At 41.4% G+C, this 24,708-nt stretch overlaps 1 protein-coding gene across 1 annotated transcript in view; it reads left to right on the plus strand.

Annotated features, from left to right (window-relative positions):
- Positions 1 to 24,708, plus strand: part of PCDH11X (protocadherin 11 X-linked) — a 388,563-nt gene that overhangs the window by 169,860 nt on the left and 193,995 nt on the right. Inside the window, exon 6 of the mRNA XM_045847395.1 lies at positions 17,778 to 17,861. Coding sequence (XP_045703351.1) covers positions 17,778 to 17,861 — 84 coding nt within the window. The remainder of the gene's footprint in view (positions 1 to 17,777; positions 17,862 to 24,708) is intronic.

Consider the following 24,708-nt stretch of genomic DNA (forward strand, 5'->3'; position numbering starts at 1 on the left):
CTTATACCCCCGCCCCCAGCAACCCCCGAAGTGTTGTCCGTGTCCGGGAGTCCTTTCTCGTTTTGTGCTCAATCCCTCTGGCCCCTCTCCCCCACTAGCTGTCACCTGCTCTCCATCTATGAGTCTGTCTGTTTTCCTTGTCAGTTCAGTTTGTTCGTTAGATTCCACACGTGACTGAAATCTTTTCTCTGTGATTCGAATGTGCACTCAAGGTTGAGAATCCAAACATAGGAGTTCAAAAAAGTGGTCATTGCACTAGACGATACATAAAAATTTTAAAAACCTGTGTTTCTTTATAACAGCTTTATTGAGACACGAAACCCATACTGTAAAATGCATGTATGCGGAGCGTATAGTTCGATGTTTTAGTATATTCCCAACCACTATTACTATCAGTTTTAGAACATTTTTATCATGCCAAAGAGCAACCCACTATCCATTAGCAACCATTTTCCCCAAATCCTTGCATACCTGCAACCATCAATGCCCTTTCTGCGTCTAGAGATGTTTTCAAGGTTCATCCACATTTCTGTGTTTATCCAATGCTTCATTTGTTCTGTGGCTGAAGGACACCCCACTGTATGGATATACCACAGCTTTATCCATTCATCAGTTGATGGCCATTGTCATTATTTCTGCTTTAGGACTCTTAGGGATAATGCTCTGTGAACATTTGTGTTCAAGGTTTTGAATGGACTGTGTTTTCAGTTCTCTAGAAGTGGAATTGATGATGTGATAACTTCGCCATTTGGACAAAACTATTTTCCAAAGTTCCAGGGATGTGAGAGGGTTCCCGTTCCTCCCTGTCCTGGAACGCCCATGGTGTCATGTATCTTTGGAACAATCCGTATTCTTACTTATCCTTTTTTTTTGGCTAACTTATAAGCATTCTTTCTGTATTCTGGACACTAGCCCATCATGTGAACAAGAGGCTTTGGTAAAACGAGAATAAAGATCAGAACAAACATATTGAGGCCGTGTTTTCAGGTTCAGTTTTCAGGACGTGTGAGAATCAGTATATGGAGAGAAGCAATCACTGGATGAAAAGCTCAGTCTTCGTTGGAAATGTAGATTTCAGATGCTTGTGTGCCGAAACCAAAACAGTGCTTGATTTTAAAAGAAACAACATCTAATTGTCTAAGAATGTCAGTTTTTGATACAGCCCACAAATACATGATGAAATGTATAAGTGTGAATACCTTTTATCTTTTCCATATATTTCTGACACCTCTTGGATACAGTTCGTTAAGTCCTTACACTAACCACAGTAAATGTTATTACTTGGCGGTAAGATCTAGACTCTTTACCATTTTTGTTCTACAAAGTATGTGATACTATAACTTCCTAGCTCCTTGTACCTCAGCAATAAAAAATGATTGTTTCCTGGCAGTTATTAAATGTGGTTAACCACAACAGAATGGTCCTACGAATCTTAGTTCTAAAAGCATTTAAAATATACAAACTTTAAAAATGCCATTTAATCATTCGGGGAGTACAAAAGCAGATATTGTACATCTGCAGCTTCCCATAAAGGTCAATATATGGAGGGGGGGAAAGGTCTGATTTTGCAAGAAAGCATGAACTATAAGCCATAATTTTGGATGATGAATTAAATTGCTCTATTGGGAATATAAGATTCAAATGTTAGCATCTTTAGTTCAAATTTTCTAACTTTTTGAAACCAGTATGAATAACACATTAAATTACTACTAACTGAAGAAGATATTGTACACACAGAAAATATTCCTGTATATGCACGGTGTCCACACACCTCTGTGATCACCTAAAATCCTCAAAATAAGAATTTTCCAGTCTAGCATTTCCTGGAAGGCCAAGTATTGCAGGTTTTCCACTTAACAGTCAAAAATGACTCTTAAAACCACAGAAGTCAGTGGCAAAACTAAACACAGTCTTTATGCTTTCCCACTGTAACGAGCTGGGCCGCTCCCATTTCAAACCCGGGAACTCACTTCTCAGATCGTGTGTGGACGAAAGTGAGTAGATTTGGAGATACGTGTGACTTGCTTCCTATTATTCATTGTCATGGATTTCTCTCGAGTTCTAAACTCCTAACTGGAAATGCCACAGGAATGTAATGGATTAGTCAAATCACTGGCTTGGAGATATTTTCAGGCAATGTGCTGAGTTGCTTAAAAAGTCAAGCCGCCTTAATCTTCCACATTGAACTTTCTTCAATTCCTAGAACACCTGCCAATAGTGCCGGCATTCATTCAGTATTGTTTCAAGAATGAGAGCCAGGTTCAACAGGCAGAACATTTGTCAATTTTGAAAGTTAACCTCTGTATCCTTGTTCGTAAAACCACAGGCAGTTCTGTAATTCAAGCCTTGCACTACTTTTGCATAGAAGAGAAGGAAACTTATGTACAGGGAGATACTACAACGCCCTGCCTGGGCTAACAGCTTCTGCCATGTTCCCTGCTGTTGCCTCGTGCATGCTCCTGCCTGTAACTGGTGGCTCTTTTAACCTGGAAACCGCAAGTCAGTAATGCTCATAGCACATTGCGTTTGGGGCACGGTGCCCTGCGCTTACGTTTCTTTGGGGAACTTCCTCTGTAAGCAATTCGCCTAGATATTAGAGAGCAGAGGTTAAAAATTCAGCAAATTGAGACTTGCATACTCTGAGTTTATTACAAAGGTTTTTTTGGGGGGGCTAGTGTCCAGAATTGAGGTGCTGTGTACTCAGTGGCACAGCCCTCTCACCCTGGCATTGGCCCATTTCCTGATAGGCAGTAAAACTTACAAGTCCGTTGAATTATGGAGACATTTTCAAGTCTGTCGATATTTAGCCAAATACGTTTTTATCCTTCAGGCCTTGTGCACACAAATTTTGGAAACACACCTACGGGATGTGTTAGTAGAAACAATTTTTTGCACACGCTTTAGATGGTGAGTGAGGATTGCACGTTATCGCATTGACTTGAAGAATGTTTAATTATGAATAGTTATATACACATGCACACAATTGAGAAAAAGCCCCTCATTCGGTAGCACTGCGTATGGCCCGCCTGGGCTTCCTGGAACATCTCTCACGCGCTTTTCATTATGAAGTCTCCGTGGTTTCCGAGAAAGCTGAGAAGACATGAATAAGTGGGTTGTGAGAGGAATTAAGTTTGATTTACTTTCCCAGGATTTTCAAGATAAAAATTCACAAGTAGCGAGTGAAAGACACTGTTACATAAATAATTTGAAGTCTATTTTGTGAACAGTCGGACTTCCAGGTTCAATGACAGCACTTAAATTCTCCCTCTGAAACCTGAGCCCCCCCCATTCCCGCCGTGACTCCCACAGTCCGATGGAAGAGCAGTGACTGTTACCCAGTTCCAGTGAGGGGACTGCGCACGTTCGATTTCTGTTTCTTATTAGCGTTTATCCTTTTCTGCTTCAGACAGCCCACAACTATAAATTGCGTCTAGCTGCAGACATATCAGAAGAACTTTAAAACGTGAATGTTTGTGGCATTAAATCCCTGGGATGGTATTCTGTGTTAGTTAAAGCAGAGGTCTCATGCTTAATGTTTTCACACTTTCAACATTTGAAAATGGCAAAGGATTACAGTGAATTTGTGCCGTTTGGGTGGAATGCATGATGAAAATGCATGATTTCCAATGTGAGTGTTTACCTAGCTTAACATTTACCAGGCATTTTTGCACGCTTTTCACTTGCCCGAAATTCCATGGTTTTCTACGTCCCAAACATAGGTGCCGTAAGTTTCCCAATAAGACCTCAGAAAGTTCCTTCAGTGTGGCTTCCTCAGCATCACTTCTGAGGTCTGCAAAAAGGGAGTCCCTTCGGTAACTAACTTCTCAGAGAATTTGAACGCAGAGAGTCTGTTTCAAATCTCTGAGCTTTAACCTCCCAGCGGTGTCCAACCCTGGGGGTCTCCGGGCCACGCTGGAAGAAGAAGACTTGTCTTGGGCCACACATCATAATGCACTGTGGCACGTAATCACAAAAACATCTCACCATGTCTTAAGTTAATTCACAACTTTGTGTCGGGCCGCAGTCACAGCCATCCTGAGCCGCATGCGGCCTGCGGGCCGCGGGTTGGACAGCCCCGCAAGAATTCTTCTGTGGTGAATCCGTAATTCGCCGTGAGTGAGCCTCACTTTCACGTTTCACAGATGAGGGAGAACATTCCGCTGTCTTCACACAGATACTTCCAAGTTTGAAAACTTCCCTCTAATTATTTAAATGACACATTTTACCACTCACTACTCATCACACAAAATTCACTGTCATGAAGAGTAAAGGTCCCTGGCTGGCATAGCTCAGTGGATTGAGCGCAGGCTGCGAACCAAAGTGTCGCAGGTTTGATTCCCAGTCAGGGTACATGCCTGGGTTGTAGGCCGTGACCCCCAGCAACCACACATTGATGTTTCTCTCTCTCTCTCTATCTATCTCCCTCCCTTCCCTCTCTAAAAATAAATAATAAATAAGATCTTTTTTAAAAAAGAGTAAAGGTTAAGGACTACAAGGCCACTGTCAGCCAAACAGCCTGGGGCTGGCATAAGAACAGGCATATAGGTCAATGGAACAGACAACACCCAGCAGTAAACCCACACCTTTTCGGTCCATGAGTATTTGACAGAGGAGGTATGTTTCTACCACGTCGGTCCTCTGTTCAAAACTTTCCCATGCTTTTACCATCTCACGCAGAATGAATGATGCTGTCATTCCCTACGCTGCTTCTCCCATCTCGTGTGCTTCTGTCCCCCTTGCTCAGGGCACTGTGGCCACGCTGGCCGCCCCAGTGTTCATTACACACCTAACACACCCAACACAGTTCTGCGTCAGGTACCTAATAGACTGTGCATTCTTTTGTTTTATGATCTTTCGCACTATAGAACACAGTCTCCATGAGGGCGGAGATTCTTACGGTTTTATTTCACAGCTGTATCTCCAGTCTGTGGAGCAGTGCCTAGCACACAATAGGTACTCATTAAATACTTCTTAAATAAATATCCTTTCCGGATGTGTCCTGGGCAGTTCATCACTGATCTATTCTTAGCAGACTTTTACGTTTCAAGCTTTGGTGGAGATGCAGATAATGCAAAAGCCTTTGAACTTTCTCCAGCGTGAGCTGGTATTTTCAAGGCTGTCGTTGCCATTTCAAATGTTTGGTGTTTAACCTACCCATTGACACATTTCAGAATAGCCAGGGTTTTAGCTTAACTAAATTAGTAGGTGCATTCATTTCCTATCGCTGTTGTAATATATACCTCAGCCCTAGTGGCTTAAAACAACACGAATGTATTTGTTTCCTGATCTGAAAGTCAAAAGTGCAAAATGGTCTTTTTGAGGGTAGAACCAAGGTGTTGTCCGAGCTGCGTTCCAGCTTCTGCATCGCTGCCCACATTCAGTGGCCCAAAGATTTTATTTATTTATTTTTAGGGAGGGAGGGAGGGAGAAAGAGAGAGAGAGAGAGAGAGAGAGAGAGAGACATCAATGTGCGGTTGCTGGGGGCCGTGGCCTGCAACCCAGGCATGTGCCCTGACTGGGAATCGAACCTGCGACGCTTTGGTTCGCAGCCCGCGCTCAATCCACTGAGCTCCGCCAGCCAGGTTGATCTCTTATTGTTGATGCTCAGTGGTTCGCCTGTGTCTAGAAAATACTGAGGATCCTAATGAAGACAGGAGGGTGTGCTAGTCTGCTTCTCAATGGTCTCTAGATCTTTGAGGTAATGAGATTAAACGGGGAACCCATTAAATATCATATACTAGACATGACCTAATCTCAGAGAGCTGTTTCCTTTGACCCCACATCTGACAATACTACCTGGCCCATAGTAGGTTTGCAGTTAATTCAAGGAAAAGGTCCTATTTCTTCTTACCCCAGTAGCCTTAATATCAGCTGCTCACTTTTAACGAGCCACAACTCCAGGGGATGAAAGAACTACCCTTTTCTTTTTTCTTCTCGTCTTATTTTTTACACAGATCCCCTTGATTTCTGCACGTCATCGCACAACTCCAATTTTCCAACTTTGCCTTCCATTTTTTTTATTTTCAGCTCCAATGATATGATCCACCTCTATGTCTCATCAACATTTTCTTCTTTTCTTTATTCAACACATATTTATTAAGCTCCCATTGTATACTAGAAATGGGTCATGACACCAGTATAAATAAAACATATATCATCTTTGTAGGCATGGAATCAACGTTGTAGTGGAAGGAGACTGAAAATGAACAAACAGATAAATTAAAAAATACGTTTATACTAAGTTAATGTATTGGGTTGATACGTGTACAAGATCTGTCCCAAAGGCATCCAGCCACATAAATATCAAAAATAGACATTTACTGAAGAAGATACAGGAAATATTGTTCATAGGACAATGGCACCTCAGTCCCCTTCAAAGGAGGCACCTGGGGACCTCACACAGGTCTCCCAATGGCCATCAGCTGCCCCGTCATATTTTCCTGAATCTCATCGATGGTCTGAAATCTCTTCTCTTTCAAAGGTCATTTTAGTTTTGGGAAAAGCCAGAAGTCACAGGGCGCCAAATCTGGGCTGTAGGGGGGCTGAGTTACCTGGGTGATTTGACCAAAACACTTTCAGTTAGAAATCGTTTCAGAGACTAGCCCACATGCTACTTACATCCCTAATAATTCATAGTAACACCATTGACAATAATCACTTTGATAATGATGAACAAGGCCAATTTCTAGTAGCGTGTGTCTTTATTTGGGCCTAGTTCTTGAAAAATTCTTTGTAAGCTATCCGTTTGAAATATCTGTGTCTAGTCTGAGGAATAAGTTTTAGTCATTCTCACAGAGGTCAAAGCAAGACATAATCTGATGAAAATGCAAAACTAAATGAGTATTTTAAGTTGGGAAATGTATTTTAGTGATGTTTTCCAATAAGACTTGATATTTACAATATGGAAAGTTCAAGTAATCTGCCGTTCATTTCTACTGAAGTTATGAGGCTCAGTGTGACGGTAACATCTTAATTGGCTTTCAGTAGAAATATTGAAATATGAAAATAAGTATGGAATTGTAGTGTTGCCATCGCTTTTTTGGCCTTTCACGTATGAGGAAAAAAATCTGTATTTTTTAAAATGAAGTACATTTAAATGATGTGACATGAGAAAATATCTTCAATGAAATTTGATGACCTAGGACTACATATAATTCGCTCGGTGCTTTATTTTGTCCACTAATTTCTGTAACAGCTACAATCTCTTCCCAGTGCTCTGGGACAGGCTACTTTATAGAGATATATGAACGTTTAATCTGTGCGGAAAGCAGTGTTCTTGTATGGATGACCTCTTTGCACAGAGTGATAGCTTTATCCTTTTTCACATCATTGTGTTTGCTGGGGCAAAATCCCGCTGCGCTCCATCATAATAACGTGTAATCTTCTTGCTCAGTTTAGCTGAGATTTAAGGAGACTGTTCATAAAAGCTGTTTTTTAAAGCCTGATCTATAATTTTGCAGAATCGCCCCAGCAGAAAAAGCAAGAGGCTTTATAAGAAAGATACCACCATTAAAACTCTTAAATGAAGATTAGTTTCAAGTTTTACAATCCGGCACCAAACCATCTGGCAAATCTCATGTCGGGTTTTGTTAAACCTCTGAGCTTTCTAAGTGTTCCTTCACTCCCCTTCTATAAAGCGCCCCCTTCCTTCAACGCGCACGTATACACTCGACTTGTTGCTGAGTAAGATAAAAGATCCAATGAGGTGCCCCGGGCTTGTTGATTTTTCCACGTGGTGATCTGGTACCCTTTGAAGACAATTTCAAAATTGCTGTTTGCTTTTAGCAGAATCTGTAGAATCTTTATGGGTAGATGGGTGCATTCCTCCCAAGTTCCTCCTGCCCGTTTCTCCCATTTCTCTGAGGTCCGACTACACGTGTGATGAGGTTCCTACTGCACTTGTCCGCAGGGACACGGGCCAGTCCAGCAAATCCTGGACAAGCCTCCACAGGAACCCAACGTATCTCATCAGCTTAGCTTTCCTGATGATGGTGGTTATTCTAGAAAAAGTGCATGGTCTTTCAATTGTTGTTCAAGTACAGTTGTCTCCATTTTCCTCCCACTATGCCCCGCGCCCCACCCTCAAACCTACCCCCCTTTCGCTTTGTCCTTTATACCCTTCCCCATCCCCCCCCCCCGTTACCCCTTCCCCCCTCCCCTCTTGTCACTGTCAGTTTGTTCTTTATCTCCATGTCTCTGGTTCTGTTTTGCTCGCTTGTTTGTTTTACTTTGATTAATCTTACTGTTAAGATTACACCGTTCCTGTGCCATTGCATCCTCCACTCTCCCTTGGTGGTCCGCTGTCAGAACTCCATTTGTCTTGACACCCATTTGACAAAGCAAAATAAACAAAGCCAAAAAAAGACAAAACCACGCAAACAATAAAAAGAGGATTCACTGTGAGACATAGGTTTTCCAGATTCACAATGTGGAATGCTGATAAACACAGGTTTGCCTGTCATTGTCACTCATGCCTGCCAATTACCACAAACGCTAGGAAATTGTGTATTTCCTGGCACGGCTTCATCGCAAAGAAACAATAAATTCCGTTTGCTTGCTTATACAGGAATACTCTATTTGTATGACTAACTAGGAAAGCTGAAACGTGTCATACTTCTTCAAGCATGTGATCTATACAGCACTTTAGGAAACAGAACATCTTAAGGACACTTAAAAAGTTTGAGTATCAAATACCAAACCCCAGGTTCAAACGGACTCAGTCCAACCCCTATTCTTGGCTCCATCCAAAAAAAATGTTTTCATTGATTTTTAAGCAAATGTAAATGCATTCTTTCATATGTTAATTAGTCGATTTATTTTCAATCTCTCAATAGTCAATTAGGTTTTGAGTCTGTTTTTATTTATCTTTATAAATGAACCCCTCTATAATTAAAAGAGCTTTCTCCAACTACACGGTATGTAATCATTTTAAAAAGTAAAGAGGAATTCACGTCTGACTTCCCCGGCCCCCCGGCCCCACGCTACCACATGACTGTGCTATTGATGTAGCAACTGGTCATTTTTTTAAAAAAAATTGAGATATACAAAAGCCTTTGGTAAGTCATTCGAATTTCTAGTTTCAAATGTGGAGGTAGATGGCTCCAGATTGCCTCCACTTCACGTTAATGGGGAAGGCATGCCCGTAATAGTCCAAGTAAAGAGTATAATTATTAAGTGCCAGACACTTTACTGTAGTAACTCAACATAATACAGTGATCCTAAGAGGCTCGTATTATTATCCACATTTCACAGATGATGAAACTAAGAGCCACCTCCAACCTGACAGAGTCCGTAAAACTACCAGATGCAGATTCGACCCGCGCTGCCTTTTTTGCGTTCATTCCAGTCCCTTTCAAACATCTTTTCCTGCGTCGATGTTGACTCTGCTAACTGTGAGACGGGAACCCAGGGCGGGAGGACCCTCAGAAGCATTAGGGAAAGTACAAATTAACCAAGGGCTTGTCCTATTTCTGGAAACCTCTGGGGCATATTCACTGCAATGGAAAATTGTGCCCTGTAATTTCTTGTCAAGATTAAAAATTGATATTTTGCCAGGGCTTTTAACATGAAATCCTTCAGTGAAATATATCATGGGCAAAGCCGTGCTGCAGGTTACACTTCCAATTTTGTCAACTTTGTCGGAGTTTGGTGATGGATATTATTTCCCTAGTAAGGATCTGGATTTTTTACAAGGAAACAAATCACAATACAGGGAAAGTTTTTTTATAAATGTAATCTCTAGAAACATCGCCCACATACTGATATGTCTTTAGGTATATATCACTATGGTAGCACTCTAAAAAAATGTCTTATATGCTGGTTTCAGAAGATTTTTCCCCAACCTGTCAATACATCAACTCTATGGCAATAAAATAATTGTAATCTATCAGTTAAACTCACTTGTAGTCTTCTAAAATAATTTAAAATAATTACTAAGGCCTTGGCAGTTGTGGCTCAGTGGACTGAGTGCTGGCCTGTGAACCAAAGGGTCACCTGTTTGATCCCCAGCCAGGGCACACGCCTGGGTTGCGGGCCAGGTCCCGAGTAGGGGGCATGCGAGAGGCAACCACACATGGGTGGTCCTCTCTCTCTCTCCCTCCCATCCCCTCTCTCAAAATAAATAAATAAATAAAGTCTTTTAAAAAAATAGGGCCGAGATGGAGGCGTAGGTAGAAACCCTTCACTTCCTCTCACAACCAAAAGGAGGATAACAGCCAATCTAAAATCAATAAACAACCAGAAGCACCAGAAAATCAAACTGCATGGAACTCCGACAACCAAGGAATTAAAGAAAAAAATCACCTGGTTTGCGTAGCTCGGTGGATGGAGCACGGACTGCGAACCAAAGCATCACAGGTTCAATTCCCAGCCAGGGCACATGCCTGGGTTGCAGGCCACGGCCCCCAGCAACCGCACATGGATGTTTCTCTCTCTCTCTCTCTCTCTCTCTCTCTCTCTCTCCCCTCCCTCCCTCCCTTCCCTTCCCTCTCTAAAAATAAGTAAATAAAATCTTTAAAAAAAGAAAAAGAAAAAAGCAACCAGAACAACCAGACCAGTAAGGCGGACCCTGAGGGGTGGGTCACTCAGAGAAACCCCAGGGAGGCAGCTGAGGGGTGGGGCTTGGCTTACGGGGAAACTGAGACTGAGAGCTGACTGTGGGCTAGGCTGGGGTTGCTATGGTGAGACAGCTGACCCTGGAGCCTGTTGGAAGGTACGCTAGAGCCCAGCAGGTGAGCTGCATTGCTCCCTCTCTGGCCCCACCCCACAGGCAGCGCAGCAAAGAGGTTGCCCTGCCAGGGTGAATACCTAAGGCCCCGCCCCCTTACAACTCAACAGCTGCACCAAGACAAAGAATATGGCCCAAATGAAAGAACACAGCAAAACCTCACAACTAAGCAATGAGGTCATTGCCAACCTATCTGATGGAGAACTTAAAGGCCTGGTAATCAAAATGCTCACAGAACTGATTAAGCGTGGTTGAAAAATGAAAGAACAAATGAAAGATACCCAACATGAAATAAAGCTAAATATTCAGGGAACCAACAGTAACAAGAAGGAAACCAAGATTCAAAGCAATGATTTAGAACAAAAGGAAGAAGTAAACATCTGGACCAAAACGAAGAAACAAGAATCCAAAAAAAATGAAGAGAGGCTGAGGAATCTCTGGGACAACCTGAAACGTTCCAATATCCAAATTATGCAAGTGTCAGAAGGAGAAGAACAACAGCAAGAAATTGAAAACTTATTTGAACAAATAATGGAGGGAAATTTCCCCAATCTGGCAAAGGAAATAGACTTCCAGGAAGTCCAGGAAGCTCAGAGACTCCTAGAGAAGTTGGACCCAAGGAGGAACACTCCAAGGCACATCATAATTACAGTAGCCAAGGTAAAAATGAAGGAGAGAACCCTAGAAGCAGCAAGAGACAAGGGGACAGTCACCTACAAAGGTGCTCCCATCAGACTGTCAGCTGATTTCTCAAAAGAGACCTTGCAGGCAAGAAGGGGCTGGAAAGAAATATTCCAAGTCATGAAAGACAAGGACCTACATCCCAGATTGCTCTATCCAGCAAAGCTTTCATTTAGAATGGAAGAGCAGATAAAGTGCTTCTCAGATAAGGTCAAGTTCAAGGAGTTCATCAGCACCAAGCCCTTACTATATGAAACGTTAAAGGGATTTATCTAAGAAAAAAGATAAAAAATATGAACAGTAAAATGACAACAAACTATTGACAAATGAACCCAAAAGAAAAGAAAAACAATGAAAACAAAAACTAAGCAAACAACTAGAACAGGAGCAGAATCAGAGAAATGGAGATCACACGGAGGGAGTTCAGTGGGGAGGGGGAAGGGAGGAATGGTGGGGGAAGGTACAGGGAAGAAGAATCATAACTGGTAGGCATAAACTAGACAGGGAGAGATAAAAATGGTGTAGGAAACAGAGGACTCAAAGAACTTATATGTACAACCCATGGACATGAACTAAGTGGGGGGGAAGGCTGGAGAGTTGGGGGTGCAGGGTGGAGGGGGGATAAAGGGGGAAAAGTTAGGAAAACTATGATGGCATAATCAATAAAAAATACTTTTAAAAATAAATAAAATCTAAAAAAATAATTACCAAGAACATGGAGGCATGCTAACATTTCTAGTGGAAAATCTGGCCCATTCGGAAAAGAAATGTAATAGCTGAATATATTGAAATTCCTCTGCATGCTCATGTTGCTAGATTTGAAAACAATAATAGAATGTCTGTAGTCGGAAGCATCGTGATCTTATTCTAACTATGATTTCTTATCATTAGGCTTCAGTGGCTATTGAATTTCCAGCAATAATGGAGGCATTTCACATTTCTCTTTAAAACCCTCACAGAGTCCGTCTGGGTTTGCCTCGCACAGTAGCTTTGGAATCAGGTTAAAGGGTGCAGTTAACACACTCGGTTGCTAAGGCTCAGATTCTGTATGACGCTCAGGGACACAAAGTATTAACTTTTTAAAAAAGATTTCATTTATTTATTTTTAGAGAGGGAAGGGAGGGAGAAAGAGAGAGAGAAACATCCATGTGCGGTTGCTGGGGGCCGTGGCCTGCAACCCAGGTATGTGCCCTGACTGGAAATCGAACCTGCGATGCTTCGGTTCGCAGCCTGCGCTCAATCCACTGAGCTACGCCCGCCAGGGCCAATTGTACTCTTTTTAAACCTGTAATAGTTTCTTATTATTTTCCTGAAAGACTAAATCCTTTGAAAGCTGAAAATATTTTCCCAGTTATCACAATACCAGTACCACTGTATATATTTTGAACTATAATTCACATTTGTGGGCATGGAAATGCAGTTGCAAATTTTCTTCTTGCCTCAGGAAAAAAAAATGGAGGAGATTTTCGTAGATTTGGGGCATTTACTCTGAATTGATGTTCCTTATGAATCAGCCTCTTCCTATATCCATCCATAAGTAGAGTCATCCAAGCAGACTATAAACAATTTTATTGAAGCAGGAAACTTCTGGATCCTGAAATATAACATTATATAAATTCCATTATAATTTCCTTCGCATATGTCTGTTTCAATAGGCCAACAGGGCATCACTGGTAAAATAATGTGTTAGTGCTTAAAGGATTTAATAGCTTTTTAAACATCATCAAATTCTCTCTCAATTTCTGAGCTATGAACTAATAATATCTGAATCCAAAAAGGCACGAAGATCTAATACATATGTGTCCAGTGACAGTGCCAAAACACTTTAAGATCAATGATGAGATACTCCTCACCTCGCAGTTTTGAGCATGGTCTTAATATGAACTGGATTAAAATGAGGCTTAAATCTGTAAAGTCTGTGATTATTATAAAGCACTTAACTTTTTTCTCAACAGCTTGACATCTGATTCCTTAAAAGGGAAAATGCAATTTGCTTCAGTACATGGTGCATGTAAGGAAATAGAAATGCAAGTGATTTGCATTTTCTTAAAATAGTTAATAAATGTTTTGAGTGGTAATATTTTCTAGAATTGCCATTTCTCTCCCTTGCATGATAGTTCATATTCAGCAGTTCTGTAAACTGGAGGTATTTTATTAGACAGTTTCCTACCTATTGGTCTTATAACTGTGGGGTTTGCTGAAGGGGGAGGAGTAATGGGGAGAAACTTGTCAGGGATGGGAGAATTATTTTATCTCTAAGTTGTTATTTTTGTATAACACAAATTCAATAGACTTCTCACATTTGAATATTGCAGAGAAGGAAGACATTTTTCTCTACCCTCCTAAATTATTGTGTAATAATTCAATCTACCTGGGATGTATCAACAAGAGAAAATAACCAAATTGAATGCCCATACATGTGAGGTTCAGAGACAGAATGGGAAAAGGAGGTGCATGTGACGTTCTGAGCTGGGGGTGAGGTAGAAGCCCAAAGGGTCTTAGGAAGAGGGTCAGGAATTAGTCGTCTTCCCTGCCATAAAGATAGGTCAAAAAGGTTACCTCTGATAATCTCTTCTTATGGACAAAACTCCTAATTTCAATTTTTCTAGGCAGTTAAGTGGGAGCAAAAGTTTCTCTTGAGTCTGTAGGATATTGGTTGCCTTTAGATCAAAATTGAAAATATCCTTCCTTTTTCTGTTCCACACGGACTATCCTGTCCTATCCTTTCTTATCCTTCCCATTCCTATCCTGTTCTTGTTACAAATGGAAATGTTTACTTAATGTTATACAGACTTCAAGTAGTGACTTAACATCTTCATTAAAATATCAAAGTCCTTTTGGATGCCCACAGATGCCCACAGCACTTCCTTCTCCCCCTGCCCTAATTTGGGGTACGGTAACTCGGGAAAAGAAGCAAACATCCGTGTTTCAGAATCCTGGCACCATCAGCTGTGTCACCATCCAGGCAGGATCTCCAATGAATCCAAAGCCATGTGGCACCTTCTCATGGCCTACTGGCACGAGTTCTTTCACCCTTCTTCCGGGCAAAGTGTCTCTTGCTCTCCAAGCCATGCGGCCAAAGGGAGCACCCCAAAGCCTCATGGTCCTCTTCTACCAGAGCTGCAGGGGTCCCCACTCTGGCCAAAACCTCATGGTTCTTCTCTCCACCAAAGCTACGGGGATCACCATTCTGGCAAAGCCACGTGGTTCCCCCCTCAATGGCCGCCATGTCTGGGTTTAAATCCCCGCACCAATCTTCCTCTGCAGCCCCAATTCTGACTCCTCCTACAATCAGTTACACCTTCCGGCATTCCTGTATTATTCCAAGTTCACTGGGCTGCCATCGTGAGTCCGGGACTGGGTGGCCCTATGTCATGGAGCCAGTCTTCTCCAAGCTCCCACGCAGGCACTGTAACTCGGGGACCTGCCCCGCAGTTAGATCTTGGTGGGGAAGTTACTTCCATCCCCCTGGCTCACAGCATGGCCACAGCTATTTAACATATCTATGCAACCAGTTAAAGGTTATAGATATGTTAAATGACCATGCCACAGGTTAGCTGCAAAGCTGTGTCTGTACAAAACAGCCCTGCATGTTGCTGCTCCATGTGTCCCTTCCCCCAACTCACACCTGTGGGGGGGAAGGGGTGAGGACATCCTATATGTCTTTCTAATATTTCCTGCATGCCTTGAGTTCTGGACCCCATTCCAAACCCCTATTTGGGGCTCCCCTCTTGGGTGCACCCTATTTCATTCTATCCTATCTCATTCTCTTGTATTTTATTCATTGAGGTGAATCCTTTAGTCACTTCAAACTTGGGATTGTTTCCTCAAGTAAATAACAACAACTAAGTGTTGTAACATCTGTTAATTCTTGAAGAAGACAAGGAAAACCACGCAAAATCACTTGCCTTTCCTCTAAGTAACTGTACTTGCTGAAAGGCTAATAGTCTTAAGTTTATTTTCTGTAGACATGGTTTAAAAATTTTTATTTTATCCTCACCTGAGGATATGCTTATTGATTTTATGGAGAGGTGAAGGGAGGGAGAAAGAGAGGGAGAGAAAGATCGCTGTGAGAGAGAAACATCAATTAGTTGCCTTCTGCAGGCGCCCGGGCCTGGGACCAAACCCACAACCCAGGCTCGTGCCCTGAACGGGAATCAAACAGGGAACCTGTGGGCCACACCGGCCAGAGCTAGACTGTAAGCAAACATAATGTAATTAACTCACCATCAGGACGTGGTTTTCTTTGAATAACTAACAAATGAGCCTTTCAGAGACCCACTTGGGTCACGGCCTTCTTTTCTTCCCTTCTCCGTTCTTTTCTTTGTCAAGAAATTCTGCTGTGATGAGGTGGTGAAAATTTTAATTTTCTAATTCTCCAGACTATTGCCCTCTTGTCACTTGGAATATTGTGATGAGTGTTACGTCTGGTGATATAAGTGTGTATTGTATTCTTTTTGTCTCAGATAGTGCCGTTGCATAATAAACAGAACTTGACATTTAATTTGATAAAAGATAAATTTTGTTCAAGTGGAACTTAAAAATGTGATTTTTCCCAATCTGATCATCTCTTCTTTTCTTGATTTGACATAAAGGGCATGCACTAGTAATAAAAATAAATAAAATACATTGTGATGGCACTTGATGCTCTGAATAATTTTCCCTCTAATCTTCTAGGTCTCTTGGCTGAGGCCCCTGTAATAAAAGACAGATTAAAAGGAGAAAAACAGTAGTTGAATATCAAGTATACTTCCTGTATCCATGAGAAAATCCAGAAAAAATGAGTAGGGGTGGACGTAGCTCCTCCCTCAGCACAGTCAGCAGGGCAGAATCTCTGCTGGATCATGGCTGCTTCCTCCTCCTCCTCCTCTCTCCTCCTGGCTGCCTCCTGCTACAGCCCACAAGCTCACTGCAGACCTCAGGGCCAAATACCCCTTCTCTTTCAGCCCACCCTTACTTGAAATGCTGACCCAGAACTTCCTACATGTCCTCATATCCGGTCCCTCCTTCAATGGGCTACTTTAGCCAGTTGCCTCCATCTTTACTTCATGTGGCTGCCATCTTTAGTCAGGGCAAGAGTGACTCAGTGATGCAGGGGTGTCCTGAAACTTATGTACACCTTTTCCCTGAGGAGGTAGTACAACTATTATCTTGCCTTTTGTTATGCAAAGTATCTTAAATGCTACATCATCTCCTTCCTCCATCCCCCAACCATGGGTTGTCAGGACTTTGGGGACCCCTCATTCTGTACCCTGTTACAACATCTTAAATATCATCTCTAGGTAAAAACAGAAGACGTGGGGGGTGGGGGCACCCAGTTATGGGAGGCTGTATGGAAAAGCACATTAAACAGAGATATGATTGTTACACAGATTTAGGTCTGCTGCCTTCCTGATTGGTAAGAGTGTCTAGAGATTTAACCCGCCTTACAAAAGGAAATGTTCTTTTAAGTATGTAAATGCGCCTTACAAAAGGGTAACTTCTACTTGGTTTCATGGCTTTTTCTGTGTTTGCTCTTTCTTCAAAATAATCAGCTTCAAATCATCTTTGTATTAAACAGACAAATTTTGCCATGGTGACTTTGAGTCCTCTTCAAAAACCTCCTCAGAGACATGGCCCCTCTGCCCACTTATAGCAAGACAACTTCCAACAGTCACAGAGTTGGGTTTACTTAGCTTCTTTGAAAAATATCTTCTTTTCACAGATCAAATGATAATATTTACCAAATGCTGTATCCCTTATATGAAAATTACATGTGTAGAAAATGATGTAGTATATATTCAGTATTTTAAACACAGAGAACATATTTTATGTCCTGAGGAATGTTAAATGGACACAGACTTAATCTTTTCAAGATGTTGATAATTATTCTGGGCTGGTGGGTTTGGATCTGTGTATTAGTTCATAAATTTATTGGCATTTATAACATCTATTCAATATTTTTGTATTAGAGCACATTTGTAATGCAGAGTAGATTTTAATTTCAGACAGTGGTGAATTCCCAAATACAAGCTATTCAAGCAATTGAATTATAAAAGCATTGGATTGAAAGCTTCTCCAACTTACATTTCAACCATGTAAATATTTTAAATTGCCCTTTCCAATTCCATTGTTATGTCTCATGGAACTCTAAAATGTAACACTGGAATGCAAACTTGATGGGAAAATGAATTCCCTTTTTCGTTTTTATTCCCCGTACCTAGAGCCGTGGCTGTCACATTGGAAACTCTGAATAAGTATGGTGTCTAGAAAAAGATATTTACCCGGGCAGTATGCTATTAACCTGTATTTGATGCATGTTCGCAATGCAGTCTGTTTTTCACTCTTAACAAACCACTTAACAACACTTGTATTTTTATCCCTCCCAAAGCCCACGAAGGACGTTGTCAGAGCCCGCACGCCCATGAGGGAGACCACCACCACCGTGGAGATCTTGGTGCATCCAGAGCCACAGGTACGAAGGGAAACCCATGATGCTTCCTCTCTATCCCCTTTCATTGATTTTTATGAATGAACAAGAAATACTCTCACGTTGTGTTTCTCAATGCGTGTTTATTGTTGTGGAAAATCCACCCACACTCGGGGAGGTAATGAAGCACAAACTTTATTACGCATGTGGGGCTCAAGGGGGGGTTAATTCCCAAATCCTGAGCCGAAAAGGCTGGGTTAGGGGTCCGTTTTATATACCAGTTACACAGGCAGAAAGGGAGGGGGACCAGCTGCTGAAAGCAAGCATTCAGAAGCAGAGGCAAGGTTAGTGACCTTCAGATAACGTTACATAGCAACGTTTTGCTCCCCGGCTCCTCACCTAAAAATAACTTTTGCTCAGCTTTTGTCCTGACAAAACTTGCAAGTGTTACAGAGAGCAGTTTCTTTTCCTGCCACACCATGACTTGTGATTAGGTGGTCTTGTGCTGGACTCTAAAGGATATGCTTATTTCTTCCTAGTGCTTGCATGATAATAATGCACTTAGTTTATTTGTTCAGTTAGGTATAAGCATTCCTCAAAAAATATATTCGAAACGATCGTCTATTCCACTAATGTTTCAGTTTACTTCCCAGATCCTGTATTGAGAAAAGTTGACAACTCCTATGTTACAGTATCACTTAAGTTTTAGTGTTATTGAAGAGAAAACCCGCCCAAATTGGTGCCACTCATGTGAAAAGCCCGTGACACCTCCCCAAAATGATGACCGTTTCACGCACTCCCAGGAACTATCTTGATCAACCAATCTGGAACTTTCCGGTCAGATATCAGGAAAATAAACAGTCACCTGGCCCGTCTCCATCCCCCAAAGAAGAGGATCCCTTCCTCCTTCCCCCCAATAAATAAAACGCCCCTGACCAACAGTAATTCTTTCTTTTCAGTTATTAATAGTGCCTTTGCTTCGCCCTTCTTCCTAGAAAAACCTTCCATTTTGTAGAACCCCTTAGAGAGCCCTTTGTTAGCAATGGAAAGAGATTATGTCGTGCACCACCCGGGAGCGCTGGGACCTAACGTTCCAAAGCCCAGACTCCAGAATGATTGGCGGACGAGGGGCTCTGGGTTCGACAGAGCATAGCCAGCCGTGACTCATTACGAGGAAGGGGTTTAGGGTTGTGGATTTTGCGCGTGAGTGAAGAGGGAGGCCACACCAGTAACCCGTGTGACCCTCAGTCAAGGCATTGCTTTGTCTCTCGCTGCCTCGGCACCTTAACGATTGATAACGAAAAGGGCCAAGAAGTACCTGCTATGCTGGGAAGGCCCTGAAAAATCAGAACCACACATTAAATCAGGATGCTGGCTTTCACCTTCTTCCTGCACGTGGGATGCTGCTCAATTCATGAATCCCTTAATAAAGTCAATTAGATTTTCACATTTACTCCATTAATTTTTGTTTTTTAACAGCATAATAGAAGGCAATTTGTTTTATGCTAATTAGATGACTTTTATTAAAGTCTCATTAAAACAAATCAATTCAGGGGAAAACGAGTTTGAAATTAAAATAAGGTATTTTGCAGAATCCACTTTTACTTAATTTCAGTCTGGGTGGCTCAAAATGTGACTAATGAACACAATCAAATTTGTTTTCTTAGTCAAGGCCTTAAGCGAACTTTAAAAATAGAATGTGGAAACCCCCATGGCTATTTGCTATTCTGTGGCTGAGTAAGGTTATGTTGTGATACAGCAAAGGTCCTAAATCTGTTTGGGTATTAATTAAGATCCATAAACTGTTATTTTATCTTCATTTTAGAAGTTGTAGACACAGAAATACATATCTACAGTATTAGAAAAACAACCCAAATAGAATGAAAGGAAAATCACATCTCTTTCTTATTTACTCTTTTGTGTGTGCTCCTGAAATTCAAAAAACTCACATGTTCAGCAATGATAATGTTCTACAGTGTTTTTTTATAAATTTATAGGAGTATTCATTTATACTTTTAGTGAAGACTTACAAAGTGAAACAGTTTTATACAATGGGAGGAACTGATTAATTTTTAAAAGATACATGGAAACCTATGAATTGTCCAAATTGTTTCAAGTTTTAAATTCTTCAAGTCTGACTTAGTGAAATTTTGCCCAATTTCAAACTGGCTTTCAAGTCAAGCCAAGGGTACAAGATGTGGTTACAATCTACATCTGTAACTTTGATTAAGAAACTGTTGCAGTTTTCACAATGCAGGTTTGAGGGAAAGCACACAATTTTAAAGTTTGTATTTGTAAAGTCTACAACTTGGAACTGCCAGTGTGGTATGCTCTGTAAATAGGGTAATTAAAAGTCATGAGACATTGCTGTATAGCACCGTTTCTTCTGCGAATGGGAAGACGCTGTATCAATAGTAGTCGTTACCTCGCCGGTTACTTCTGGTTGCATTCTACTAGATGACGTACGGTGGAATTACCTGTACTAAGTTCTTGCCCATTACTGAGTCTTTTATTGGTTTATGAACTTAAAATCTTGTGACGTATACAATATCCTTCCAGAGTTGGTGCATTTTGCTTGAGGTGCTTTTATTAGTGAAGTCTTTTAATTCTCTGACAGCCTGAGACTTCGGTTCATGATCTCTGATGCGTGTTAGATTTCAGTGGAAGTCGCAGGCAGTAAGGGAGGGGCAATTTCCCCCTCTTCTACTTCAGTTCTTCTGACTTGCCTAATAATCACATTGACGCGAGTCAAAGAACAGTGGAACACCATTCCTATTATGTACGTATGTACAGGGATCACAGAAGAATATGGACTTTGCCCCTAAGGAGGGCACAGGGTAGTGCTTTGCTCTTCAAAAGGAAGGTAAGCAGTTCAGAGGTAAACGAGAAGGAACACACATTTCACAAACACATTCTTGCCAGGCCACCCAGAAAACACAGGCGCAGAGGGGACTCTAGCAGGCCAACCCGCTAGGTTTATGAGTTTCAATAGCCAGTGCTTTGTTTGCGAAAAATATTCTACTAAGATGCCATTCTGATGATGCATATGGACATTAACTGCACTTCACAAAGTACAGGTACATTGTAATGACGCCTTATATTCACTGGGAAATAACTAGCGCGGTGTAATAGTATCCGCACCTGCTGCAGACTGTGTGAGGGTGGTGAACACTATTGCTTACCAGTAATTCCCCAGATCTTAACAACATCCACCGAGGATGTAAGTGACCTCTGGCAAAGGAGGAAAACACAATGGTGTGAACACAAGGAAAATAAGGAAAGCAGAACACGTTTTCACTTTGAAGAGATAATGGAAGTTCTGTGTGGCGATGAAATGTTTTTTATTTAACCAAACTAGCGTAAACGTACTATGTACCAGGTACTCTCCTCAATGATGAAAATATTAGCTCGTTTAACTCTCAGTACAAACCTGTGATGATTATACCTATTATTATTCCTTGGGCCTAGTTTCAAAGCTTCTTTTCTTAAAACTGTGTAACAGCCCTGGCTGATTGTGACTCAGTGGATTGAGCACTGGCCTGCGAACCAAAGGGTCGCTGGTTCGATTCCCAGTCAGGGCACATGCCTGGGTTGTGGGCCAGGTCCCCAGTGGGGGGCGCGTGAGGGGCAACCACACATTGCTGTCTCTCCCTTGCTTTCTCCCTTCCTTCCTCTCTCTCTAAAAGTACATAAATAAAATCCTTTTTTTTAAAAAAATTGCATGTTTAAAAAAACTATGATAATTTCTCAACCAGAATTAACAGCACAAATGTAAGGTGGTCCCTGGGACAAGAAATATCTTTAAAGGATTTTTTTCCGTAAACTAGAAAATTATGCTAATAATTTAATATATGTGAGTTACATACTCACCTATATTTGCATGTGATAAATGAAGGTGACCCCTTTATGAGGCTCACATGAAAATGAAAGAACAATAAGCTATGGAGGCCATAAAGAACATAAGGTATTGAAACAAGGAAGAAAATGCACTTTTCAGAGGTATTAAACCCACTATGATAATCCCTAATGGAAATATTTCTGCGGGATGAGAAAGGCTAATTGCCAGTGATGGAACTCAAGCACTCCCACAGTTTTAAAGAATCATCTTGTAATCTTGGAACGGTGGCTAATAGGACCACTCATTTAATATGTTAGCAGTAAACTCGCGAGATGAAGAATCGCTGACCTGATCTTGTATTTGACAATAGCCAGGTTCAGACATCCACGGCGGGTTGGCTAATCGGTCTGCATAAAGTCAAATCAGCTCCTATAATTCTTTCGTCTTCTCGATGACCTACGTTCCTGACAGGGGAAGTCACTCAAGTTTGAGCGCTTCGCTCTGATGTAGTTTTCAATAAAAGGAAGTCCAAAGAAAGCTTGGATGCTCAAGTTAAGGGTCAATACCAGTGTCTTGGCTTCCCATACCAGGAAAAGAAAAAAAAGGTAATTTAAGGGAACTACGAATTCATACTACTGAATCATCACATGTTAGACAACACGTAGGCAGAATTTTGTTGAATGCTCGGTGGGCCACTTGCTGTGTTTCTTCTCTAGCAACAAAATTGTCTTAAAAACCATTGCCCGGGGCCATGAAACCACACAACGGTTGGCCGGGTGAACAAGCTGTTAACTTCCTTTCATTGTCAGCCGTAGTTTTACATCAGATGCTACTTTTGATCATGTGTTTGATATCTACACTTATTGAAATTTTTGACACACTTCATAATTCATGTTTTCATGGAAGCCCAAAGCACTTATCTATCTTTTGGCTGGAAATGCAGCAAGTGTTTTTGGTATTGTTGTTACGATTTCTCTGTGTGTGTTCTATAGGGATGCCAGGTAACTGTTACTACGGAAGGCTCTGAGATCACGAGCTTTTCAAACCTTAATCAGAGAACTTTTGAGGGTTCTTTGCATCTTAAGGGTTATGTTGTGGAAGGTTTAAAATGTCAAGCTGAGTTTAGATACAGCTCTTTGCACAATAGGAAGCTATATTAAAAAAATCGACGCGTCCTCAGGTGACATTGTATATAAGTGTAAGGTTTTATTTTTAGAAAAATAAAAAATGTATTCTATTTCTATTTTTCTATTTTAATAGTCCACATTATTTTCTGACAGGAGTCCCCAGATTTAGCCATTGTCCTCAACCTTTAGAAGTATGTGTATTTTACTTTTAATTATTCATACATTTTATTTTTAAGCGGCTACCAAAGGCATCCTGCCTAGTTGTCTATGGTAATTTCCTTTTCTTCATTCCTTAGAGTGGGTTTGCTGAGGTGTAGGTACTGATATCCCCTTTTTCAAGTTGAAGAAACCGAGGCTGAGGTTGCGCATAATGTGCCCAAATTTTTGTGGCTTGCAAGTGTCCGAGGGAGGATCCAAAGATAAATGTTGCGATGTGTAAAGTGCACCAACTGTCCCCAGTGTGTGGAAACGAATTCAGGTTTCTGAATCGTTCTGAAATCCATTCTGCTCTTCCTCAGCTCCCTGTAAATTGCTTAATTCCTTAATAAACTTTGTGTGTTTCATCCTGTTAATCTGTCTCTGTTAATTTGACTAGTAGCGTAGCTAGAAGAATTTAGAAGGTGGAAGAAAAAGTGTTGTTTTAATAAGGACTAAATCTTATCGTATTAAGAATTTAATAATACAATAATAATTTAGAAATTATTGCAAGAATTTATTGTATTGCATAAGGACTGTCTGTTCAGTGAATGGGCAGCAGGAACAAGCCGGCTTGTTTTGTTTCGAACAACAAAATATTAGCAGCCAATTTTGAGAGAAATTCCCTAACTATAACGTTAATACATGCTAGTTATTTATTACAGGCATTAGTGGGTTTTTTTAAGATTTTATTTATTTATTTTTAGAGAGAGGGGAAGAGCAACATTGATGTGAGAGAGAAACATCCATCCGTTTGCCTCCCATACGCGCTCCGATGGGGACCAAACCCGCAACCCAGGTGTGTGCCCCGACTGGGAATCAGACTTTGCGGAATGATGCTCTAACCCACTGAGCCACACTGGTCGGGGCTTATTAGTGGCTTTGAAGCAGAAAATATATCTTTTAAACAGCATTTGGAACAACAACGATTGAAATGAATGTAATACTATAGATTCTTGGTTTCTAAATATAAGGAAGACACGAAGGATGAAAATACTCAGAAATCATTCCTTTTTACCCTTTTACTCATGATCCATCAACCCGCCTGGGTCCTCCAGCAGGGCCTGGCTCCCAAGCCAACCGAATGGGTTTGCAGTCACAGATAACACCTTTTTGATGACACTGAAATCAAAGTGCTAAAAGCTCATTGCTGGGTGTATCCTGGGGACTGACAGATAGAGCATGCTGGGTAGGAAACGTGGGCCACGCGGGGCTAGAGCTGGGGACACCACTCAGGGTGAAGGGGCGATCCTCTCAGGAGAGTTGTCAGCAGGGCAAGTCAGAGTGCCTTGGGGGGAAGCCGGTGACCTTGGACTTACTTCCCCAAGTCAAATACTCACGGTCAGGTGGCCACATAACGGGGTCTCTTTGTAGTAAGACTCCAGCCAATGGCTGTGCCTGTGGACAGTGATAAATTATTTGAATTCGTTTCTACATCTCTACCATGGGGAGATTTATATAATTGTAGAATTATATAATTTAGATGTAGAATGTAATAATTTATAGAATTTCTATGTAAACTAAATTCTGAAGCAAGCACATAGATGTGCCATTGTTACAGAACAAACAAGGGGGGGCCTGGGACGATGTACTATCACTGAAAGAAGCCCCCAGGTCCGTTACGTCCGCTGCCCGAGGAAAGACGTCTCTCAATGCCAGAGATTCATGAAAAGGAAAGGAAACGTTTATTTAATGCTATACAGACTTAAAGTAGGGACCTAATGTCTTCACC

Source organism: Phyllostomus hastatus, unplaced genomic scaffold (genome assembly GCF_019186645.2).
Source record: "Phyllostomus hastatus isolate PE091 unplaced genomic scaffold, TTU_PhHast_1.1 phas_contig_551, whole genome shotgun sequence".
NCBI classification, from domain to species: Eukaryota; Metazoa; Chordata; class Mammalia; order Chiroptera; family Phyllostomidae; genus Phyllostomus; species Phyllostomus hastatus.